General features: G+C 38.4%; 1 protein-coding gene across 1 annotated transcript in view; it reads right to left on the minus strand.

Moving 5' to 3' along the window:
• Positions 1-817: 817 nt before the first annotated feature.
• ESR1 (estrogen receptor 1) overlaps positions 818-16062 on the minus strand; it is a 162776-nt gene continuing 147531 nt past the window's right edge. The window contains 4 exon segments of the mRNA XM_065631464.1: positions 818-4207; positions 4210-4421; positions 5781-5964; positions 12174-12307. Of these exon segments, the coding sequence (XP_065487536.1) occupies positions 4098-4207; positions 4210-4421; positions 5781-5964; positions 12174-12307 (640 nt within the window). The 3' untranslated portion in view covers positions 818-4097.

The raw sequence follows: 16062 nt of genomic DNA on the forward strand, positions 1-16062 counted from the left end.
TTCGTTCAAAGTAAAAAATGCACTTCACATAAATTCAGCTCATAATACCTTATATACAAAATCCCATTAGCTTCAGATTGGGTTGCATTTTAATTTTAAAGCAGGATATTATATACACAAGAGAGGCTTGCTATGTTCCTACCAAAGCCTGTGATAAGACTAAGGCCCAGTGAGGCAGAATTTTTACTTTGCTGGTAGTTTGCTTGATTTTTAACATTTGGCACAACTCTTAAGGAATCAGTCGGCATCAGCTGGAATGGATGGAGGCTTCAATACAAAGAAAGTTGGAGGATGGAGGTGTGATCTGGGTTTTTTTCTTTTATTTTTTTTTTAATTTAAATCTGGTGATGTGATGACAGTCCTTGCAATAACCTTAGGAACTCAGTTCACTTTTTTTTTAATTGTATTTTTAAATTATGAAACTCTTCAGTGTACAGAAGGAGAAAAATCATCAAGAGATATCACTGAAACATAATAGTAAATTTACAACAAACACACACCAAGAAACTCTCATTAAATTATTTTACACCAGTACAAATCCTACTGCCCCAACTGGGAGATTTACCTGAGACAAAGTCTGCAACGTCACGACATGGCTTGAACCACTACAAACCCAAGTAGCTTTCACATATTGTTGGAAACTCAGGCACCACTAAGTGCTATGCATCATATTTCCCCCTCCTGCCTCCTTTTTGTAATAATTCAGTAATGACCATATTCTCAGGCAAAGCAAATTCATCTGGTCTGTTTTGTTTGGCTTGTGCTGGTATTCCATTGCCTATGTTTCTAGGGGATCTTTTGGATTTTTGTTGTGTGGTTTGTTTTTTTTTTTTTTTTTCTTTTTTAAAAAATCCATGTAGAAACCTTATAAAATAATTCTTTCATTAGCTGTCCAGAGACATCACTATGACTGTTTTGGTAAAAGCATAATTAGCTGCCTTAAATAGTTTTATTTCTTTTTTTTTTTTTTTACATGCTATATATTTTTGTTTAATATCCAGCACCAGGTATTCAGGTAGTACTGGTTTGTCAGCTGCAAATATAAAGTATATATGTATATATATATACACACACACATATAGCATCCTGTGAAATAACAGTTACCAAATGTCAGGCACAATTGTTTGCATACACAAGGGCATAATTCATAATTACATATGAAAAAGTTGCCATTTTTGTATCATAGACTTTGTTTAATCAATTGAAGAGCTACATTCAGCTGTCTGATATGTGGACAATCATCTTTATAGATAACTATGGGAAGATTACTATACTCAATAAGGTGCTACTTCAGTTAAAATATAATGGACAAGTTAATGCCACAGATCCTGAAACTGCCCCAAGGTAAATTAATGTATTACTGGGAATCACTGTTTTTCTTTCCTGGATTCCTTTCACTGTTGTCACCACAAACATGGGAGGACTGGTTGAATCTAAATTACTTCCTTTCAAGGACTGAGCCTAGGAAAACATTCATAATTAAGACTGTAAGCTGACTGATTATTCCTTATGTTCCGAGACACATTATGATACCCCTGTGTCTGCTGCACACTACTTCAACTCACGCTTATCCAGCTTCACTGGCAAAATCTGTAGAGTGCAGTGGTGCTTGCCCTATATAAGTACCATCAGAATCTAACTCTCTGTTGCGAATTGCTCTCTATGAACGACTTCTTTTTCCTTCTGGCCAAATTTACACTTGAATCAATGTAATGAACTGTTCTGGGATGTAGGAAGGGAGGCATGCATTGAAACCAATTTGCCTTGCAGCTTATGAGCTCGATCTGTGTGTTCTGTCACAGAGAACACCAAGTTGCACGCACAGTATTTAAAGAGCAGCTCTAACACACACTAGGCTACAAGTGAATAAGGATGGTATAAGCACATAAGTATAACTACAGGGATTCCTGTACTCTGTTCAGATCTTAGCCTGCACTCATTTCAGGGCATTCATGATTTTTCTAATAAATTTGAAAGCCAGCTACAAAACAAAATGCGCATTTTCTTTCAAGGCATTTAGGAGCTTTCCAAAAGTCCTTAGGTACCAAATTTGAGCACACACACACACACGCTTTCTTACTGAATACACAAAAAGACAAATTTTTTTGGCACATTCAGAAAAAAAATTACACTATAATATGCATCAATAAAAAGGCCTATTAACTTACAGTGCCTGCTTCACATGTTTAGGCTTGCACAGTTTTTGAGGAATCTTCTCAAAGGCAGGTAGCATCTAGCTTCAGACTTTTAATCTGCGCATATCCTTGGATATATACATGAAACTGTTATAGACATCATTATGAACATTCACTAAAGAATTGAATCCTTGACTTGGAGCACAAACTCGTCCTATGCCTTGCTGCCTTGACAATTGCTATGTAACTCAATCGCACTGCACACAGACTGTGTGTAACAGGGAGCATAATCAGACATAGGCACTATACAGCATTAGTTGCACTATTTCCTATATTTAGTTACTACAGGATATTCCAATCAACATAATCTAACATAAAGGTTTCAACTATAGCAGTAAAAGAAGCATCCCTGAACCCTTCTCTAGCATTGTGCCCAGCTGCTATGGAGGAGCCTGTGCACGTGCTATGAAACGTCCTCGCTGGCAGGGTGGTCGCTTCCAACCAGCTATTGGAACAGTCCCTGGTCCGTGCTAACACCAAAACTGCACCTGGAAACCAGAAGTGCAGATAGCACATGCAAAGTTTATCATTAGACTAATAAAATATCCCCGGCATATGTAATAATCGCAGTCCAGTACCCAGCAACGTTCCCTGACACATTTAATTTTCTAGCATAGAAGTGGTTGAACAGCAGCACCAACTCCTACTTTGAATAGAACATAGTATGGATTTCTTCAGTCTCTCTCCTTCACGTCTTGCTGAAACTCTTGATGTCAGTGGACCTTTTGTATATTTACAGTTGGTCTGAAGAATCTGACTAATGCTTATGAAAAACAGTTATACACATACATGGAGAAAGCCAGATTTATCTTCCTGGATGTGCAGTCCCAGAGTCTTCACCATATCTGAGGCTCATTGCCCAGTTCTGGTGACACAGGTGAGCTGGCTCTTAACAGGGGTTTCTGAGCATGCCCCAACGAGAGCCAAAGCAAGTCAAGGCAATGCAAAGCCTCCTTCTCGGGCTGTGCTGCCAGCCCTCCCGTGCACTGCCAGGCCATGCTCTACCAAGTGGGACAGGCCCATCCCACCCTGCTGTGCCAGTCTTGCACTGGCATCCTCACCCCTTGGCTTGTAGCATAAGCAAAGGACAGGGGGAGGTTTTTTTGTAAAATGGTGCTGGATCATGTACATGTGTGAAGACTTTTTTTTTTTTTTTTTAAGGCCTGATGATTTTTGTAATCATCTGGTCTCATTTAAGAGTAATTGTCTATGTTATCACTGTTTGTTGTGTTGCCCTTGATTTACATGCTGCCAAGCAACAAAACAATTTAATTTTGTAGGATCAGACAAGATACACACAATGCCATTTGGCTAGAGGATATGGCAAGGGGGCCTGAAAGTTTGGTCAGTATGATCATGAGAGGGAGCTGTCTGCTGATGTAAGCCAGCAAGGTAAACCAGTATCGTTTACAGACAGGAGTTCCTGTCCAGTAGGAAGAAGAGAGGCAGGAATCTACCTAAACTCCCAAGGCAGTCACTAGCAGTTCAGTTTCACTATGGCACACTAGGATGCCAACGAACTTTCCATTTAACCCCCAAAAAAGTCATCCAGAATCTCTTTTGGTTGGAAACTGCTTCAAAGTTTCAAGCAAGTAAAGGATTAAGCAAGCTCAGAATTTGGGGCAGATATCAACACAGGCTACCACTCATGAAGAAATCAATACACATGGGTGGTATGGCCTATTAATATATAGTAAAATAAACATTCAGTTTAGATTAGGACTTACCCAACTTACATGCGAAATTAAATTAAAAACACTGCAAAATTTAAATCAGCCTGACAATCCTTGCTGGCTGTCCATAGCAATGAAATGTCTTCTGTTTACGATAAGCAATCAATTCAGGCAAGCACTTTACGAACACTCAAATGGAAATTGCAGGTGACTTTTGTCATTGGAGTGTTTACATAGGTGGCACTATAGATGAAATGAAGCATGAGCTAAGTAGTACGCTGCTGGGTTTTTCATACCATTGTATATGCTGACTTTTGTTTATATTGTATTCTGCATATTCTCCTCTTCTTTGCTATTTATATAAAAGGACTGCAAGGAATGAGATGAAGCCGATGCAGTTGTCAGTTGGCTCCGGTTCTCCTCTTCCATGGGTGCAGCACTCCTGGCTGCTGGGGCGTGCAGTCGGTGAGCATCCAGCATCTCCAGCAAGAGATCATAGAGTGGAACTACATTTTTGCACTTCATATTGTACAGGTGCTCCATTCCTTTGTTGCTGTGGGTTGTAACGAAGCAATGGTTACTTTCCAAATATGGTACAGGGGAAAAAAGCTATTAGCTAATAATATCTGTTAGGTTCAGATGAATACCACTTCGTGTAAAATAACTAACTTAACCGTGTGGTTGCTGTATGCTCCTGCTACAGTTAGCAGAATAAGTCACCTTCAAAGAGCATTTCAGACTGCCTATAAGCAAGTTGCCTTCTAAAGGTGGCTCTTTTTTTCTCCTTTGCCTAAAAGGTAGCCTAGACCACATGGAGTCCTAATTTAGGCACTGTGACTAAATGGCTGGGATGAATTTTGGCTTTCCTATAATATAACCTAAAATATCAGATTTTTCTCCTAGAAAACAACCTCAGCCAATTTGTTAACAACTGCTCACTTGTAATTCACAAAACATGGGAACATTAATTGATATCACTGTGTATCTGGAACTTCTTAATTGTATAAATTCTTCTCAAGGAAAAAAAAAAAAAAGATGATTAACATGAGGACAAAGAAACTCCATAAAAAGACACCAGTAAAAAAAACCACATGCACAGGCCCCTTGACTTTTTCCTGAAGACCTCTAACAGTCCAAGAGGTAAAAACTGCATGTTTCACCTTTAGTAGCTTGATGTGGTGCTTACTCTAATTTTAATTTTATTAACTGAAATAATTAAAATTTAAATCTCTGTAACAATATATCCTTTCATAAAAATGAAATCTATACTGTCTCTTTGTATAGACTTGCTGTGGTTTTAATACTCCAGCCACTGAACAGCTACCTTAAGAGGTAATTCCATTTGGGAGAAGCATTGCTACAACTACTAAAAGAGTGCTTCAGACATCTCACCTCTAATTAGCAAAGGGCACAGTCCTCTAAATTGGGATTCAGTGTATCTGCATTTATCCTCACCCATAAGATACACTTAATTACTCTAATCTCTTTTCTAAAGTGATTTGCAATCAAGGTGCTTGTGAAAAGTGTCTACATAAAAGCGATTGTTTTATTAAATCTTATAAGAGACTAAATTTTGCAGAACTAGGCTATTGCTATGTTAGTATCCTACTCAGTGCCTTTCAAACAGAATAAAAGATTCATATAACATTAAAAGAAGATAAGTGCTTAAGACACCATCAAAACAATAAGTAAAGGAACAGAAAACTGGAAGAAACAACAGGGAAAACATTTACTCCTTTCACACCATAATCCAATGTACTGTTTTGCACATGTTCCATACATTTTTATGGAAAGCAGACATATATATGTTTCTTTTGTAACAGCTCTACACACAGTTTGTACTCCTATCTGTCAAGGAAAAGTCTGTGTGTGCATTTGTGAAACCTCCCTTGCATGGGACCAGTGCTCTCACCTCATGTGTCTGATGTGAGAGAGGATGAGGAGGAGCTGAGCCAGTCGTCTGTGTTGCTGCTGCAGAGAAAGACCCGACTTAGCCATTAAGTGTATCAGAGTGTCCGTGATTTTGTCCAGAACACGGTGAATATAGTCTCTCTCTTCCAGGGACTTTAAGGTGCTGGAAAGAAAAGTGTACACACCTGGAGTAGGAAGGGGAAAGAAAACAAACACAGCACAGACAAAAATTACTTTGATGGAGTCAGACTTGCCCAAGGTACGCCCTGTGTCTGGCTTCTTCAGCTGTGTTAAACCACAGGAGCTGACTGTGTGCAAATCCTCCTGCTTGTCAGCCAGGTCACTGGTTTGAATGACCCTGGAGCTTGGATTAGCCACTGTGGGCAAAGCAGGAGGATGAAGATGGTGCCTCTTCCCTGCCCAGGTCCATCCACAGTCTAGGCCAGGTGGCAGGGGACACCGGTAGCCTGCAGCTAGACTTAACTGTGAGCTGCACTCTTCTGTCGATCACTCAGCTCTGAAACCTTGAGGAGATGCTGTTGCCCCTTGAGAGCTCTGCAATACTTACTAATCAGCCCACACCTTGGGCAGTTTTTGCCATCTTCTCTGCTGTTTAATGTTTGATTTCTGGTGATTTGCTAGTCATTCTAGAACTGAATAATATGTTACCACAAAACATGTAAATAAAACCCTCCCAACCAAGTAAGAGCCTTGAAAGGTGTACTCCACCCACAAAACAGAGTCTCTTTTAAAAACAATGTCCAAAGCAACCTGTATGAATTTAGCCATCTTACACTGCTTACTGCTGAAAGTAAGCAGCCTGAAGATTTGGACAAGAAGGAAGTTTTTCCATAGATCCTTCAAACTCGTCCTGCAACAGTCCTTCTACATCTCCTATGAAGCATCCTAACCCAAGCATAAGAGCTTTCACCTGTAGCAATTCTTGGGTGCATGAAGCACATCAGCTTTCTAAATAGGAAATTCTAAACGATTTTGCACTTTTTAATCTTGAATTTGTTCTGGACAACAGCACACAGCCATGTGAATCAGGTCTCAACAGCACTGTGCTGCCAAAAGACAGCTCTTGCATTCAGCACTAGTTTTTTAATCTTTTGGACCATAATTCTAAACAGCTCATATTACTATAATCCATTCCTGAGGCAGCAAAAGCTTAAGATGAATGTATGGTAATACAATCAAACTGGCTTGGTCATGGTATGTTCATTGCCCTGTTTCTATAAAGTACTTGACAAATCCTGTGCTTTTGCTCTTCTGCATCAGCTCACAGAGCCAGGAAGAAATTTGGATTTTGTCCCTGGAAAAAATGGTTTCTGGAACTATTTTCATTTTGCTTTTCTTTAAAACACCGTATATAGCACAATATGCAATGCAGTTAGTGATATAAAGAAAAAAGACACATGCTAGCATGCATATGTACACAAACAGACATATACAAACTAACTTTTTTGTATTGCTTTTAGCCTGGGGGTTATACCATTGGATTTTAAGATAAGAATATTTTGCCATGCATCTGAGCAGCCAGGGAAATTGAGACCTGTTTTTGCCATCTCCTTGGTGTACCTCACCTCCCCACATCATCTTGGTACTTCAAGGACCTGACACCTAGAACTACTGTAACCCGCAAGTAGGTTTTATGAATTTGGGTCTTCTGTACTAAAATGAAATATGAATTTGTGTTTGTGAACATCGGTGTGTCTCTGTGAAAGAGAGTGCTTAAAAAGAATAAAATAACTCAAACACAGCACAACTTGTGTAAACTAGCAGTCAGAGCTCTTAATTTTGATAGCAAATATTGCTTCAAATTTGATATAGATAGATAGTACAATGGCCTTTTTTCTTACAAAGATTTTTATGATTATTATTAATTTTACTGAAATGAATTCACCAAAGAGAAACAGCTCTTGGGGCTTTTCTCAGATGAATGAGTCAACAACCCTCATGTATGCCTACTGACAATACCAGGCCTTATAATTTAGCAGGCACCTGTAGGGTTAAGATTCTTAGATATTACTGACAAAAGACAGTCCATTAGAAAGAAATGTTAGTCTCATAAACGCATAGTGCCTCTGAAGCAGCTTGTTTCAGCCGGAGGATGCTATTGTGCCCTTGTAGCAATAGTCTTTAGTTTGATAGCTTTGAAACTAGCAAAAGAAAAAAAAATCTGTTAGGAGGAATTGTTTCTCACCTAGGTCTAGTCCAGAAGCTATTAAAAAGTATAAATCAAAAAAAAGCACTCCCCCAAAAATGTAGAGATTTCAGGGGATCGCCAGTCAATAACTGCCAAGAAAAATGATGGTTGGTTTTCCTTTCTGCCCCCCTGGTGATTGCTCCTGCCCCAGGCCAATGACCAGAAACTTCCCCCAAAGAAATGCCAGTTATCTATCACACACATACACAAACAAACAGAGGTTTGGAACAAGAGTGCAGAAAATTGTCCTAGCAAAATGAAATTTAACAGTCTCAAAGGCCTTTCCAAGCTCCGAAGCTGAAAGTAAACCTAAATGGAATAGCTACCAGGTTGTTTTCCAGCTCTCTCTGTAGGCCAGCCTTGTAAAACATAACAGGAGCAAGAACAGAGAAAGCACCACCCTGCAAACCAGTAAAGCCTCCCAGTCTGTGGCCACAACAGGCAGCTACTCACAGAACAAGGTCCCTTGGGGACTGCAGTGCTACTGTGCCAGCTGTTGGCAAATAGTGATATAGCTTTATATATGTCAGTGATATATAGAGAGTGTTTCTAATACTTGTTTTCCAGTGTTAAGAAAAAGCCCTTTAGAATTGAGCAGAATGTGTTTTTTAAAAATACAGTTTTGCTTTTTAGTCGCAAGATTTACTGCTGTAGTTTTCAAGGGGCACCCTCTGGTTTGTTATTTAGCTAGAGACAATGCTGTCCTTGTTGTTACAGACATTCTGTTGCCTTGATATCTTTGGAAAAATTTGGAAGTAGTGTAAATGTATATTTTGCTTTATAAACTAAACCTTCCATCTTTTCCACATGCACTGAGAGGAACTAAAAAAATTTGCTTGAATTTTGCCCAAGATCATATAGAAAAGGAGTGTAAAGGTACTAAACAACCTTGAAAGATGTTACCAAAAGAAAGAGAAAATAAATGTCCAACAAAAGCAATAAGCAGCACTACCTCATGAGAAGAGACTAACAGATGTCCAAGGATTTAATAAAGAAATGTTTGTGTACACTCAGCGAATTAAATCCACACAAAGCTTTAGAATGCAAATGCAGACTGCTTTTAAATATGAAATGTGGCATAATTAGTCCAATTTGTTTAATTAGTCCACTTGTTTCTTTTGAGATCAGCTAGTTTAATCATATGCATATGTGTTACAGATAATATAAGAGCAAAAAATTCATTGTGTGTTTTTCTGCTGTTTCTTTAGTAGAAGATTTGCACATTTGCATACATCAAAAAAAAAAAACAGGTTAAGGGGGGCTTGGAAGTCATCTAGTTCAACAACCTCCTGTTCAAATAGCAGTAACTTCAGGGTTTGGTGAAGCTACCCAGAGCTCTGTCCAGCTGAGTTTTGATTATCTCCAAGGATGGAGACCCTACCATCTTTCTGGCCAACCTGTTCCAGTACTTAATACCTCACCGGGAAGATTTTTTATTCTGTTTATCTAGTCAGGATCTCCCTTGCTGTGGTTTGTCTCCATTGCAGCTTGTCTTTCCTCTTGCACCTCTGAGAAGCCTGGCCCTGGCTTCTCCATAACCTGTTCATCAGCTGTCTGAGGACTGCATTTAAACCCTCACTTAGCCTTCCCTTTTTCAAGATAAGCAAAACCCAGCTCTCTCAGCCTCTCCTCATACGTGATGTACAATGTGTACTTCACAGCACATAATATTTCACATCTGTCCAACACTTCACCTAAGGAGGCTGGCTCTATTCTGTGAAGAAAAGCATCTCAGAAGACATTTTAGACCATCTATGCCAAACAACACTTACATAGCTATTACACATACCTCAAATTATGCTACTTGGTTATCTCTGTAACACAGTCGAGCCTCCTAATTTGGGCATCTAAAGGATCTGACAGTCAGAAACCTATGCCCACATTCCCACTGCCTAGTACTTAACTCTTCCGACAGTTATAAAATTAGTTGGTTATAGGAATGCAAAAACTGAAATGTAAAATTAATTACCTTTATGGATAAAGGCAATTACAAGCAATACAGACACACATTCTGCGGCCACATATACATACACATTCAATTTACAGTGTACTCAGATGTACGGCAATAAGTGCAGTATTCAAGCCAGAGCAATACATGACACACTGCATAACAATCATATAAATTTATCTCATCATGAACCTGTAACAGCTCAACCTGAACCATGCCCTCTGATCTATCAGCATCAAGGCTCTTGTAAAAATCCCAGCCTTCTGAGCAGCTATAAATTTTCATTTAATGTAAGAAAAAAATTCCACACCCAGAATCGGATCACTCATCAGATGAACTCTGATCTCCTACCACACAGAGCACCACTGATTCAAACCTGCTGAATATGAACCTTAAGGAATGAAATTCTCATATCTCCTGGCCTCACCCAGTGGTCCCATCTCTCTTACATGCAGAGGGAAATCTGCCTCTGATTATCATTGACTTCACTTGCTATATTTTTATTTTTCACAATTTTTCCTTAGAGGAATCTTGAAACAAAAAATCCCATTAACAGGAGTGAGATATGCTTATGAAAGATACCTTGTGATGTCTGGCAGAGCTTTGTCTCAATAACAAATGTAGTTTTCTGGATCCATATTAAATTCAGCAGTGGGACAAAAATCTTGGCTTGAAGTCTTCAAGACACGAACATCTAGCCTGTTTTATTCAAACTTGTGAATCTATTTTTTTCTAATTCTAATTCATTATTTCTATAACTCAGTTACATATTCTAGATTTATTTAAGAGGATAATTACACCTGAACATTAGCTAAACATCTGGAGGAGCATCACTTTTCAGGATGAATATTTAACTGTAGGAAATATTCTGTTATCAGGACAATAAAAGAGGGGGAAAAAAGTGAAACAGCAATTACAATTTGCCACACCTTGCTATCCAAGATAAACACAATAACCCTTGATTCCTAATATGCCAGGTGCTTGCCTCAGATGTCACTTTTTGGTAATTGGTGACAATCACAACAAAATCTAAACCACATTAATTTCTCATAGAACATAAAGGAAATATTATATATTTGGTTGTGTAAACATATAGTTTTGCTTGAACATTTTTTTTCTTTCCAGCAGACCAGGTCCAAGTTTCCATAAAGGAAGAAGTGCCTGATTGATAGAGCAAAGTCTGCTGTGTTTCAAGTCAGCTTTAACTGAATTAGTGTTTCATGCAACTTGGGCACGTGATCTGTTAGACTACTGGATAAAAAGGACATGCAGCCTACCACATATGCTGTTGTCTAGAGGTTGGCACCATCTACAAGTTCAAACCCAACAAGAAAAGGGGAGAACAACTGGCTAAATCCTCAGGGCTGGGAAACTCTGGCATCTTCAGTCATGAGGTAACAACTTCACAGAGAATTAAGTCTAAAATTTTGACTTTGGTACCTACATTATTATTTTAGGCCTCTATCATTTCTGTGAGAACACCATGGGCCTCATTTCTGTATTTCAAAATAAAGTGTCTGGACTTTTTTCTTATTTCAAATAGAAAAGGATCCTCTGGTGTGCAACAGAAATTTTCTGTCACATGCCTCAACTTGAATTCTACATGAGATGATTGAAATAAGCAAATTCAAGTTAGCTAACCTTATATATTTATACCTATACTTACATTTGTTATCTAGTTATCTACTTTTGAAGTGTAGTTCATCATGAGATTTACAGCTCAAAAATACTTATTTCATCAACTGTAAAGGAAGCAGAAGGTGATGACATCAGTATTAGATGCCTGTACTTTAATATAAACTAAACTAGGATAAATTCAGCTACATTTTTGCCATTTTTCACTTTATTTTGCTATCATCAAAAAAGGAAGGTGTAGATTTACAACTGAGCATTGCTTTTGGATGCCCTAAGTGTGGCTCCAGATACTTCAGTGTCAGGTAATCAGAGCTTTAAGACCTTCCAGCATCTAGGTCAAAACTGCTCTGATTGCCCTTCACATGAGCTGTATGCAGTGTGCCTGCTATTTACTGCATTAATTTGCTGGGTGCCATCTACCCCACTGAACAGGTTTTCCAACTTCCATCCCTGTCTGGTGGCTCTGCCTGTGTCTATGTTGACAGCCCCATTTTGATTGCTGCTGTCTCAAAATGGAAACGTCATTAGCAACAACAAGCAGCATTCAACCATGTGCAGAAGCAACCACAGTTACCCGAGTGACAGCAACGCGCATCACTTACCAGAATTGAGCAGGATGATGGACTTAAGGCACACAAATTCCTCCCCTTGAAGGTTCATCATGCGAAACCGCGCAGCAGTAGCCAGCAGCATGTCAAAGATTTCCACCATGCCCTCTACGCATTTCCCTTGATTCCTGTGGGAATACCAGCAAGGGGGAGATCTTCACAGCTTTAACCTGGTGGCAGTATGAGCTTTTCATCCCCCTGGATCATTCCCCTCCAATTTGATTTCATCATCTCACTAGCTATCACGTGACTTGCTACTCTAGGCTCATTTGATGTATGTGTGATTACAAAAGCATAGGTCTCAGTATCCCACATAAAATGGATAAATAATTAAATCCTATATTCCCCCCAAAATTCCAATTTCATTAACTCATCACCAAGAGGCATTACTGTGGTGGAACATACGAGATCACCACAATCAAACCTTTACATTGAAGAACATACTTGTTTAAAACTACATTTTTATTTATTTTTTGTATTGTGCTTGTGTTACTTTGTTTCCTCTTTTTTTTTTCCCCCTTTAACTGAAATAGCCCCAATTCTTTGCATTTGTCCCTCCATAATGTTTAGTACTCGTTTCTACCTGGCCTTGCAATCTGTAATGTTCCAACACACTTCTCCTACTTTTCTTGTATCAGCATAATGCCTCCTCAAAGAATAAAGCCAAAATCTTGTCTGTATCACTGAGTCTGTTTAAAACTACCACTTCACTGAACAAACCAGGTCTCTTTTTTACCTTAAAGCATTAAACAAAGCTAATGTCTTAAGCTACTGGAAAATCTTCACGTGTTCATTGGAAATGGCAATTAACCACCTCCCTCTGTTCACAATAGTAGGTATTCTCACTCACTAATTTTCATCTTGCACACCCAACCTGCAGTTCAAGAATTAATGCACATTTTGCTTTTTATGAAAATCTTGCCTGCAGATTTTCTGGTCATGGAATTTTAGATCGTTTACATTGCTACCTTTTACCAAAAAATACCTAGTTTTACTTTTATTGGGACTTCATGAGGGAAATTTTAACATGTAAGTTGGTCTGCTGATTAAAAATATACTCATTTTTTAGATACAGCTTTCATGAACAAAATTTTGAAAATCATTGCTACAGAAAATGCAAAAGAAATTTCAAATGATCAGATGGTTATTCAACTACAATTTCTAATGCAAACACAGGTTGAACATCTATTAATTTTATGGTAACAAAAACAACGCCAACTACTGGCATAGACACACCTGCCTCAGTCCTCACACAGCTGTGCTGTTGAGACCTGTAGCTAATGCCTAAACCCACACCAGACGCACAGACAGTCACCTTCCTTATTGACTACGGCCTGAGAATTTCTTTGCACTTCTCAATCATGTCTAAACATAAAACTGAGACAAAGACAGCGAAGGGATATCTGTGAGCACTTGTGCACCTCCTTTCAAGATTAAATCCCTATTTAGCTTAATTTGGTGCTTGAACTTAAATCTACATCTCCCTCAGCCAAGAGCAGTGCCTATGAGCCAACGAGTGTGACATGTGACAGATCTTATTTCATCTGGTTTAGAGATATCTAAACAAAGCAGGACAATATCAAGAAAACACAGTGAGAGACATTCCCTTAAAATAGCCAGTAGGGTGCTAGTAAAAATACAGTAATATTTGAAAACATGGGATCCTTAGCAAGTTTTCCAGCTGCTGTTACAAAAACACATGTTCTCTGACTTTTCTGTGAGAAAGAGATGAACCAGTCTTGGGACTGAAAATAGTAGAAAGGCATGTTTAATAGTGAGGATGGGTTGCTCCTTCTCACCTTGGGTCCTTGTGGGCTACCAGGCCTTGGCATGCTGAACATTCCTGTGAAGTGCCTAATTCTCCCCATGCATTTCACTAGTACTCCACTCAGAACTGTGATTTCCATTGCCTGGCAAGCACCCAGTACAAGCTGCAACTCTTGGCAATGGAACTGTTATGGCCTTTTCTGGCTCTTAAAACATTCACTGACAAAATTATTTTTTAAACTATAGCAGTTTTTCAGGTATGACCTGCACCATTGATATTTCAAATATTACATTCCCATGGTCTTTGGTAAGAAGTGCAGTGTAAAAAGTTGTGGAAAAAATCTAAATCTTAAGATTAGTGGGCAGGCAGACTCAATGCTGTGTTCCACATAAAGTGTGTGATGCCTTTTGCACTTTCATTTACAATGCCCTGACCAATGTGCTGAAATAAAGGACTAATCTCAGCTTGGTATATCTGAACACGGCTTTACTGAAATTCACAGTTCTGTCTCTTTTGCCTGAAGGCTGAATCTGAACTCAGATGGGGAATTTTCAATTATTTCAATGATCGGTTATACTGTTCAGTGCTGGATGCAGAGAGCTCTTCAGCAATGACCATCTTGCTGCCCTGTTGAATCCTGCTTAGGCAGAATAAAGCTGAAAAACATCCTCTGGACATCAATAAAATAAACGAAGGCAAAGTATTATCTAAGGGCACCACTGCCAAATAAAAAGATGAACAAAAATCAGAAATTCAAAACAAGGCATGAGAATACGAACAACTACTGTTGCCTCAAAGTCTGGTTTGTGTGCTAAAATTTAAGTCCTATGGAACTAAAACAAATGTGAATTTTTACAGTGGAACAAGTTCCACTGCTTCTGATAAAATGAATATTTTTTGCCTATAACTAGAGAAAGATTAACTTTGCATATATAGAGTTAAGCATAGTTTCAGAGGACTAAAAGTCTTTAATACCTTTGCAGTAACCTAAATAATGCCCCTAATAAAAGTCAGTTTACAAATTTAGAATTCCAGGATTACACAGAAAGGAAAAGTTTCAGTGGATCACATGGCAAATGACTCACATTCAAACAAACAAACAAACAAACAATCTTTATGTCTGGCTAAGACATTTAATTGCTTCATAAACCCATCAAACAAGTGCCAGCCAATATTCAAAAGAATTCAAAATATTACAATCTGAACAAATTGCAAAATTTACATAGCCAAGGCCACAATTTAAAAAAGTAATAGTAAGTCTTTTGCAAAATGAGACCTTTTAAAATGCTTTGTGGCAACTCGTAAGATGGAAAAGAGCTTTCGATAGCAAATAACAATTATTCCCAGGTATATTTTACAAAATTTTTTCAATGGATTCTAGTTTACATGATCAATATTCTAATCAAGAACATCTTGCTGACAGGTATAGCCTATGAACTAAAATCTCTAGTCCTGCAACACTTAGTCCATGTGCCTAAATCTCCATGTGTGTCTTTTTCCCTCCAACTGAAATCATATGGTAGACAATAAATAAAAACGTTGTAACGTCTAAATACTTTCTAATCTCATTCACTTTGCTGTCTGCTGTGAGTGAAATACCAGGCTACACCATAAGAAAATGAAGGGTTTCTCTTTACATAGAGTTAAGTACTTTAGATGAAGCTATATACCTTGCTTTAGGTATTCGCATGTGCAAGCAACAATTTAGATTTCTGCTTTAGTTAGGCAGCAGATCCAGCTCCACTGAAATCAGTGGGAACTGTAGGAGTTTAGTATGTTTGAAATGCAGGCTTCTAATAAAATGTTTTATTTATTATCTAGACTACAACCCTGATTTTCTTTGTTAATGAATAAAAACTATCTGGAATAGGAATCTCCAGTTCTCCTGATTTGTCTTCTAACTTTCTAACATAGGCTGATAATATTATCACATCTTCCCAGCTATATGTCCAGTTGATAGGAAGGCCTATCTAGGAAGGCCTAGATAACATTCCTGAAGGACAAATTAAGCAGTAGATTTGAAAATTATCCTTATCTCATCATCATACTGTTGTCTTTGTGTACTCTCAGCTTACCGAAAACAAAAGGTTGTTTACTGCAAAGTGTCAGGGTATA

This window comes from Caloenas nicobarica, chromosome 3, assembly GCF_036013445.1.
Source record: "Caloenas nicobarica isolate bCalNic1 chromosome 3, bCalNic1.hap1, whole genome shotgun sequence".
In the NCBI taxonomy this organism is placed as follows: Eukaryota; Metazoa; Chordata; class Aves; order Columbiformes; family Columbidae; genus Caloenas; species Caloenas nicobarica.